At 32.2% G+C, this 10,394-nt stretch overlaps 1 protein-coding gene across 1 annotated transcript; it reads right to left on the bottom strand.

The window, feature by feature from the left end:
- Window positions 1–4,298: 4,298 nt before the first annotated feature.
- Window positions 4,299–5,633, bottom strand: LOC127084651 (cyclin-dependent protein kinase inhibitor SMR13). Its single transcript, XM_051025139.1, has one exon. The coding sequence runs from the start codon at window positions 5,267–5,269 to the stop codon at window positions 4,841–4,843; it is 429 nt and encodes a 142-aa protein (XP_050881096.1). The 5' UTR covers window positions 5,270–5,633; the 3' UTR covers window positions 4,299–4,840.
- Between the last annotated feature and the right edge of the window lie 4,761 nt (window positions 5,634–10,394).

Here is a 10,394-nt window from a genome sequence, read left to right as displayed (position 1 = left end):
ACTTTTAAAATTAAGTAAAAAACTTATTAAAATATTATAGGATCATCTATATAACATTCCTTCCTTTTCAAAATAACTCTTATTACCCACTTTTTAAAACGATCCCTCCAAAACTAAACTTACAAATATAATATTCTTTCAAACAATTATAGAAGAACTTTGTCTCTTAACTCGAGTATACATTATTTTAAAGAGTTTTAAGTACATGTATAAATAGTTGAATTATTAACTTGAATATATAAAATTAAAATAAAGATAAAATACATGAATTTTTTATTCAAATAATTTAATTTTTCACAAAAAAATCTCAAAATAATCCATATTTCAGATTAATTCTCAAATTATCCAATTTAAAAAAAAAACGTAAACATATAAGTGTCAGATGAATTGATGCATACCCTTAAATTTAAAGAGGAGACGTCAATTGAATTGACTTCTGCACATAGTGTTGTCAATCCAATTGATGTCTGTGTGTAAAGAATGAGAGGAGGCGCTAATTGGTCTGGCGCATATGTGTATTGTATTTTTCTTTATAAATAGAGGTGCGGTGTGATTCATTTTTCCATATCTCATTTCATTATATTGCAAATATGGTTCGTCTTCGTCGCTGCTATGAGAAGTGATTTATTTGAGAGACAAGTCTCCCATGGAGATTCTCTTCTAGAACATATGTCGTTTTGAGCAACTACAGATGAAGTTGGTTCGTTGGTTAGACAGAGACATACCTGAAGGCGAAAAATTAGAAATATTGAGAGACACGATGTCATACGTGGGTGGGTGCGAGTTAAAAATGATAAGGATGCGAGAGAAATGATGTTTGGACCAAATGATATCAGTTTGATTGTTGTAATCAGTTAGAAATGTTATTTTTAAATGTAGTGGTTAAGTATTTTTATTTGTTTTGATATCTGTTGTTTGTGTTGTTTATTCAAACATGTTCGTTTTTAAGTGTGTTTAAGTTGGGGTGATGTTTGTTGTTAACATTGTTGTAACAAAAAGTTATTAATATATCAAAATCAAAGGTTACAAAATTTGAAAGGAGGTACTAAATTATGATGCAGAGGTTGCTCCGAGATTGAGACTTTTTTTCTTATTGTGTCCGGGTTGAAGACATATACTACATTATCTTATCATTTTATCAACCATATCCATTTCTGTTCTAATACGCGTGTTGTTTGGCCGTGATTTTTTCTTTCTTCGCATCTCATCGTTGTGCCAAACTATATCCTCTTATATGGAGATCAATATTCCTCAATTGTTAGCACTGAGAAGCTTTCGTTGTAGACATTCATGACGGTAATGGCCTTGTAAACATCAAATAGATGGATGTAAGCGTCCTGGAGAGTATGCGCGCATGCCGCAATGACATGGGAGTAAGGTATACAGAAGACCTGGAACTTGGCACAGTCGCACCAACTTCTATTTAGTCTGACAACATAGGATAAATTTGGCCTCCCCTCATTGTGGTCCATTGTTTCCTAGATACTAAAATTTTGCATGTGACAGTCAAAGATTGTAACTGCATGTGTGCTAGCTTTGATAGTTTCCTCTTTCATCACTTTCATACAACATTCACGAATAATTGACCTGACATTAACCACACTCAATCTTTCTCCTCTGGTTGCGAATGTCGATGCCAACCTAAAATAGGTTGTTCCCACCAATGTGGTTATTGATAAATTTCTAATGTCTTTGAAGATATCGTTCATGCATTCCACAAGGTTTGTTGTCATGTGGCCCCATCGACATCCCCCTTCAAATTCACTTGTCCACTACTCTAATGACCCACCTTCTTGCATCTGCATTTGACAATCTAATTTCGTCACGGTAATATTAAAATGACGGTTGAGTTAGAGCATACCCTACATTCATCACTTTTTTGCGAAGGTTCTTGTCTTTGATTGCACGCATGAAATTTTGTGCGATATGTCTAATGCAATAGACATGGATAGAAGGAGGATTGTGTCATTCGTTATCATGGTTATTCTAAGCACTCTCAATAGCAGCATGTATGTCTGAAATCAAACAGAGATTAGCTTGTGGAGCGACATGTGTTCTGAGATGACTAAGGAAGAAACCCCAACCACCAGCGGTTTCACCTTTAACCAGAGCAAAGGTAATGGGAAAGACATTATTGTTGTCGTCTTGTGCAACAGCCATAAGCAAGGTGCCTTTGTATTTTCCGTATAACCATGTTCCATCAATTTGAATAATAGGTTTGTAGAATGCAAAACCTTTGATGCATGGTTGAAACGCCCAAAAGAGTATGTGAAATATTCTATTTCCACCAACACAAGTTCCATCTGGCACAAATGCCCCGGTGCGTATGTCTCAAGTACCCATAAAAACCGTGGCAATTCTTTGTATGAATCGTCTCAACCACAATACCAAGAGCATACCCCGTACCACCACCAACAAGAAAATCATCATCAAGACACCCAACATCGCTAAGCACCCAACACATCACCCTACCATAGCCTCCTTAGCCAAAACATTCAACGATCATTTAACATCAATCGTCCCTCCTTCTACTATAGTCAAGAAGCTCAAACATCACAAAACCAAAACATGGAACAATCATATGACTACCAAACACCGCAACAACCATTTCAACCTTTTCTCGACACATCATTCATACTAATATCTCCCTTTAATCGTCTCGGTCGCCCTCCAATAACTCAAACACAACTCAACTGCTCTGGCATGGGTCACGAACTCAGCTATGAGAGTATCGCTTCATTGCATACACAGGACTACGCGAATTTGTCTGAATATCTTAAGGAATCTCCTGCAGGTGGTGGTGATTTTCCTGGGGCCTCAAATCCTCAAACACCTAAGGTGAATCATCAACGTGGGTTAGGGTCCCACGTTCGGGTAGCTAGGGGATGTGGTACCGGAGGTCGGTTAGGTCATTTCGGTCAACGACATTAGTCTTTTTGGTATTCGTATGTAAACGCATATTAATATTTATATTAATTGGTTCGATTTCGACTTTTATATAAAATGTACATTGTTTTTCAAAAAAAAAATTACACAACACACATAGGTGTCCGACCAATTAGTATCTCCTCTTAAACCTAACACATAGACGTCAATTAGATTGACAATACTAGATGCAGAAGCCAATCCAATTGGTGTCACCTCTTTAATTTAGAGAGTATGCGTCAATTCATCTGACATCAATTCTTCAAAGTGGGTTATTTTGAACAATTATCTGAAATGTGGATTTTTTTTTTATTTTTAAATATGGATCATTTTGGTAAAAAAAATCAAATTACGTAAGTTGATTGAATTTTGTTTAAAATTTTCAGAATTTAAGAAAAAAAATTATTTTATTGGTTATAACATAGTAGTGACTTATATAAAATATTGTGACTTATATAAAATATTGTTTTATTCGATTATTTACGTAGGTAATATGTCCTCTCTATTTTAAGGATGCGTGACACCCCGGATTTGCCTAGGGTATTCTATTCTTTAACATATTTTGTCGACTCTATTTAAAGGTGTGCAACATTCTCAACTCGTGATTTCATCATTTTCGTCTTCTTCGATTAATGGTGTTACAAACACAAAGCGTGATCATAAAGTCGAATCATCTAATCTTCCTGAAACGTTAATTAAACCTAATCTGACGATCATGATAAACTCCAATAATTTGGAGAAAGATTAGACACACACCTTACGTTGCCTCAAATGGAAACCATCGACTAACTCTAAAATCGTTTATTCACCGACTTCAGATGTGTTTTATATAATTTTTAGGCCGGAATTATGTTCAAAATTGAGAGAGCAAATAATTAAAGACATTGATCAATAACCATTGAAATATAAAAAAGATTTTTTTTTCATATCAATATTAATTAAAAAAATGTAATCAATATTTTATATTTTAAATTGATAAAATAAAACACAAAAAATATTAATATCACATAGCAAAGTTGTTAGGCCTATAATAAATTCTTAAGATTTGCTTCAAAGTAATATATCTGTATGGATCCCACCAGATACACCTAACGGATATTGGATTGCATTGTGAAGGTGCTCTTGTACCATTTTGCATACATGGGATAGCATAGTACAGAGTACATCTTCTGAATTAAATTTTTCTGATGCTAACCATGGAGACACTGTCTACTCGCAGTCATCAAAGTTGCACAGAAACAAAAGACACCTAGCTAAAGTCACCATCACTACTTCTAATATATGAATCACAGACCTAGGAGACCTAGGAAACACTTCACTGATATCAATTCTTCGACATCGGTAATAATTTAAATAAATAAATAAACTCAATATAATCATAAGTATAAGAGATATCAACTGAGTTAAGCTTTTTGTAGAGTTTCAAAGTTTGAATTGAAACACTCACAAATTCTCAAAACCAAACCATTACATTTGCACTCATCACACTTAGTATAAAAGTCAGTACATATCTTCTATGAGAAGTAAAAGAAAAAACAAAGTAAGCTTACAAATATAAATTTAGTTGGAGAACCATTCCATCTAAATTCAGCAACTAACAAACCCTACAACTACAAGTTGTTACAAAAGCTAAAATTAGCATAAACTAAACAAAAGAGCAAGCTAATTGTATGTTTGAATTCGCAGCGGGAATCGTAGAATCGCAGCGAGTCACTGCGATTTTATCAAACTCGCTGCTCGTCCGAACATACTCACACTAAGTGTTTCCTAACCTCAACACACCAAAATCTAAAATAAAAAGAACTTCCTAAAGCATTTATGCCTCTGATTTCCTATGAAAACCACTTCAAAAGTCCATCTTCAAAAGTGTGATTATTTTATATGTATCTTGCTATTAACATACACACAACAATAATCAAACAGAAACATCAGGAAGTGTCACCAAGAAAAAGTTATCCAAATCAGGAGGTACAAAGAATGAAAGTGGTGACCTTCTCAAAGAACAATTTGAAACTACCCTTTGCTTCTTTGGTGCTGGAGGACATGTTGAAACCTCTGGTATCCTAAATTTCTGACCTTTTGGTGTTGAACATGCACTGTTACTAACAGAAACATCAATTACCTCAGAAACTTCGTTGTTCTCTTCCCTTTCTTCCTTTGAAGATTCTTCAGAGCTTTTTCTCACACAGCTAGAAGGCAAAACCTTGTTAATCACCTCTTGTTTTTTGTTCCTCTTGGAGCATGTTCTTCTAGGTTGTCTTGTTCTTGTTCTTCTTCCTGTTGTAGTTTTTGTGGTCCTTGATGTTTTGTTTGTTGTTGTTGTTGTTCTTCCAGAAGGGGCCATTTTTTTGAGACAACAAAGAGGGAAAGATTTGGTTTTGGTTTTGGTTAAAAGAACTTAGTAAAAGGTGGTTACAAAAAAAAGCTGCAATAACAAGAAGATTGAAACTTCTAATATCACAAGCTTATCCAATTGAAGAGTGCTTTGGAATAATCAATTTTGTAGAGAAGTTTTTTAAGTAATGATAATGATTTTCACTGGGAACTTTCATCAAACACCTTAGGCACAAAATAAGAAAATGTTAATGATGATGACATTAATAACACTATGAAAACAAAATCATGAAAGGGATTGTTGAGGCTTATGAAGTGGTGGGTTATATAGACTCAATTTTAATACTTTAGGAAAATGAAAAAGTGTATTGATTTAAGGGAGGGTAGAGATTTTTGACACTTTTTTTTAGTACTTTTTTAATGGTTATTTTAAGGTTTAGAAATATTACGGGCAGCGGGCAGAGCTGCCCAATAGAGAGGGAGAAAATTTCATTCAAATATTGGGGACCCTATTGAACTTTTTTTTATGTATGATATGATTAATTGAATTTTTCTAGAAATTTTTTTTAAGTAATAAAAGCATTTAAGAGTATTTTCTAAGTAATTAAATGATTCAGAATCTTTTTTCCTTTTGAGTTTTAATTTAATTTAATCATAGAGTATTTTATGGGATATTTATGCTACCTTACATTCAAAAGCAATGTGTGGTGGGTTATCTTACATTCAAATTTCGGTGCTACTTAATTACAGATATTTATTTTTAATTATTGAAATATTAATGTCACCACAATTAAACACAAAGACATACATGACTTGCGTGTGTTTGAAAACATGATTTGTTGCGTGTGTTATCTACTGGTCTGTTGCTACATTTCTAAACATGTTATGCTATTTAATATCTATGTTATTTTTCACCAAAAATTATGTGTTAAAAAATTGTTTAATAGATGGTTGTATAAACCATTTTTTTACTTCATTTATAGATATATATATTTTTATACAAACCATTTTTTTACTTCATTTATAAATATATATTTTTATATAGGACGTTAAAAATGGTGTTCTAAATTGTCCCACGAGATTCATGAAAATCCAATATCAAGTGTTATAAAAGAAGGTGTACGAAATAGGTGAATATTTTTTTCTATATCACATCTCTTATATTTGGATCTAATTGAACAACAATCAGTATTACACATAAATATTTTTAGTCTCTGATATCATATAAAGATTTTATCATATTATTTCAAATATTCATTTCAATCTCACTCATTAATTATTTTTACTCAAATATCATATAAATACATTGGAGTGCTAACATTTCAAATACACATCATCTTCACTGCACAAAAAGTTCGATCCACTGCACTACAGTTTTGATCCAACGTGTTTGAGCCCTATTCTACCACTCCATTATTTATCTATGGTTTCATGATCCAACGTGTTTGAGCCCTATTCTACCACTCCATTATTTATCTATGGTTTCATGAGCGTAACAATGACACTGTCTATGAGAGTTGGGTCTGATTTTCCACTATTGAGGAGTTACAAGATGGTTTAGAACTCCTACTTCAAAGTCATTGCAAGAAAGGTGGAAACCTAGCAAAAAAAATCCCTAGTATGATGAGGGCCCCACTTCATTAAAGGCATAATCTAATATACCTTCACCAACGAAGGTAGAAACTATATCTGACGTCTCTTGATCCATCCACACAACATAGTTGTCTTCCGTCACCCTTCGAGCTATAAGTTGAGAGTTGTCAATGTCAAAAGTGGTTGTCGAACACATGAAATAAATTATCATAAGAAAAGCACATGGTCAATACAAAGATAAAATCCGTGCCCTACCAAAGTCATCAATATCAAGAGAGTTCATCAAAGTACGAGACATAAAAAACTAAAATCTCAATGGGACATGTGTCGTATACTATAGGTGGCGTGAGTAAGTCACAATTAATAGCTGATGGGAGAAGATTGACAAAGATAAAAGAGGTTAAAGATGTGAGAGAAGTGCTCTCAAAGATTGTCACATGGGAGGGAAAAAAGGAAATATGGTAACCCCAAAACTTCTTATACAACCTCAAGGAATCATAAACATGTGATCCTCATCGTCGGGAAACAGGAACCACACCACCATCTATCAGGATCTCATCGTGTACTATTCATGAACACTCAAATGTCATAGTACAATAAATAATAAGTATAGTCAAACTTAAGGACACATGTTGAAATGTACCTGCAAAGTGTTGCTATAGTCACGAGGGAGACATTGCATTCCCTTATTCCCAAAGACATCAATGTTCCATCAAGGCTCTTTTATTCTCTTATGCCAAAGGTCGTACAGAAGACGAACCTGATAATGCCTTCATTCTATAATGTAGGAATAGAGGCTTGAAGCAACTATTTTGTGCAGTCTCCAAGGTCCACGAACAAGATCCAATAATAAGCATTGAAGAAAAAGACTCACACAACATATGGATCTTCATCTGTGTCGAATATACGCAATCACACTCTTTATCACATCTCTTATCATTGGATCTAATCGAACGACAATCCACGTAAGGAAGAGAGTTACCCTCAGACAGTTTTAATCATCCATATTATATAAAAATCAAATCACATGTTTAAAATATTCAATTTATTTCTCTTCACTAACTTCTTTTCGATTCGTCACTGGCTTAAATGTTGAAGTATGAACATGTAGCAAGTCTTATTCTATCACTCCAAGGCACCATAGTTTTTTTTTATTGTGCAGGTCTTATTCTATCACTCCACGCACCATAGATTTTTTTTACTCTGTTTATTTGCAATAGAATGTACATGGATGAGCACTAACAATATTTAAAAGATAAATTGCATATAAAAAAAGCCTAGTTATTTGGTTACATATAATTGTTGTACGTTGGAGGATAGGATAAACGTTGCCCGAGGAATCAACATTACTCATTAAGATTTTACATTTTTTTATATTAATCCTTCATTAATATTTTATTTGTGTAGCCACTAATTGATACGTATATGTTTGTCTGGTACTACTAGTAATATTTATATTTAATTTATGGTTTGAAAAATAAGAGGGTCACAGAGTGTTGTCTTCTAGTAGTTGCATTATTTTGTCTTTTAGCCCTAAATCATAGCTTAACCTTATCAGAATGAGACTACTGTAATTGTTTTTCTATCATTTTGTCATAGGATCCTAGGAGGGTGTTTTCTACCACCTACATTATATTCGATTGCTCGGTTATTCATTCATGTAATTCAATAAATCTATTTTCATTACACATTTACCATCAAAGAATTTTTCGAAGTTGGAAATATTGTATTATAATTTGGATAAATATAAAGTCTAGAGAGTTTGATGAGAGCCGCTAATGGAGACTGGTATTTAGGTTAGTATCCGTCGATAATTGAAGAATAAATTACTATAATGAATACATTTAATTTAATTAAGAAAAAGATAAATTATAAATAATTTTACAAAATCTTTCTTTGTTAATGGTATTGAAAAGATAATTTAACATAATTGAAAGAAGAGAGAATAATACATATTTAAGGATATAATAGTAAAAATAATATTAATGATTTATTGGTATTATAAGACAACTTATATTATGGTACAAAATATTTTTTCAAAATGATTTATAATAAAAAACGGAGGTAATATAATTCAGTGAAAAACCGAATTGAATTATGATAAAAGTTTATTCGAATTTTACCGAACTGTTCCAATATATTCATTATCAAATCAAGTTAAAGTTATTAGTTTGGTAAGTTGTTTAGAAATTTTAGACTTTCAATAATTTGGATCGATTTTTGAATATCCAAAATATAAATTATATATATTTTTTAAGACTCTAATAAATAAAAATGGTTTGTATTACTTTTCAATAAAAATGTGACATATGTACTAAGGAATCTGAGAGAGTCGAGACCACCGATAAGTAGGGGTGACAAAATGGATGGATGAGATGAATATGAATTAGATCGTTAATGGAGGGATCAAAATGATCTATTCGTCCATTAACAATCCACTAAAAGTTTTTTTAAAATATTCAATCCAATTCATCCATTAAAAATAAAATTCATCCAATTCATTCATTATCATATTTGTAGTGGATGGATATCCATCCATCCATTTTTTTTTTATCTTTGGAAAAAAGAATTCTTTTATTTTTGAAAAACTCATTTTTTTAAAAATATTAATTTTTTTATTTTTGAAAAAGTCAATTTTTTTACTTTTGGAAAAAATAACTTATTTTTTTGAAAAAATTAATTTTTCAAAATTTTTGGCACTAAAAGACAAAGTTTGATCACTTTTTTCTTCCATAACTAACTATGCATGATCATGCATCCATACATCATCTCATTTCCCACCAATTTCACAATGTATTAGCACCAATTCACATCGAAATTCATATATTTTTATTTTAAATTCAAATTCATTTCAAGTTTCACCAAATTACATTCAAATTTCACTCACACTTTGTGCATTTTTACATAATCCCTAGACTATCCTTTAAAATGATTCTAAGCCTATAAATCAAATCATTCTCAACAGCAAATAACAACAATAGTCACCATTAAGCTTAGTCAAATCCATGCATCAAATCCTCCTCCCAAATTCAAAATTCTTCACCTTGAAGAAACTTTAAAAAATTCACAAACAAGCCTCAAACCTTGAGCAAACACCATCATAATTCCTTCGTTTTCACTGGTATGATGATGTTGTTATTCTTCATTCTTGAGGCACGAGAGATGGAACGAAAACGAAAGTGAGAGGGATGAGATTGTCAGAATTAATCCTGGTTGTCCGTCTCATCTTGATTTTTTTTTCTTTTTTCCTTATTGGTGACCGAGTGGGCCTCTCTGTTGGGCCCTTTGTGTTTTTACTTCACGTCACTCCCTTGATCTAGGTTGCACCCCCTTATTTTTATTGTTTGTTTTGTTCTTTTTATTTCTTTGGGCCTCAATCCCATTTTTTGTTTTTTTTATTATATCACCATATACATGTTTGTACCCCTTTTTATTTAATTTTGTTATTTTTATTTAGTTATTTAATTAATTTGTTTAAATTGATTAATCTCTATTATGATTAACATGAATAAATAATAAACTCATTTCATTTTCAAATAAAA

The sequence above is a fragment of the Lathyrus oleraceus genome, chromosome 5, assembly GCF_024323335.1.
Source record: "Lathyrus oleraceus cultivar Zhongwan6 chromosome 5, CAAS_Psat_ZW6_1.0, whole genome shotgun sequence".
Lineage (NCBI taxonomy): Eukaryota > Viridiplantae > Streptophyta > Magnoliopsida > Fabales > Fabaceae > Lathyrus > Lathyrus oleraceus.
Note: the sequence above shows the minus strand (reverse complement) of the source record. Positions and strands in the feature narration are given on the sequence as shown.

Bases quoted from the DNA above. Each gene is read 5' to 3' on its own strand.
- LOC127084651 (XM_051025139.1), bottom strand. From the start codon at position 5,269: ATGGCCCCTTCTGGAAGAACAACAACAACAACAAACAAAACATCAAGG.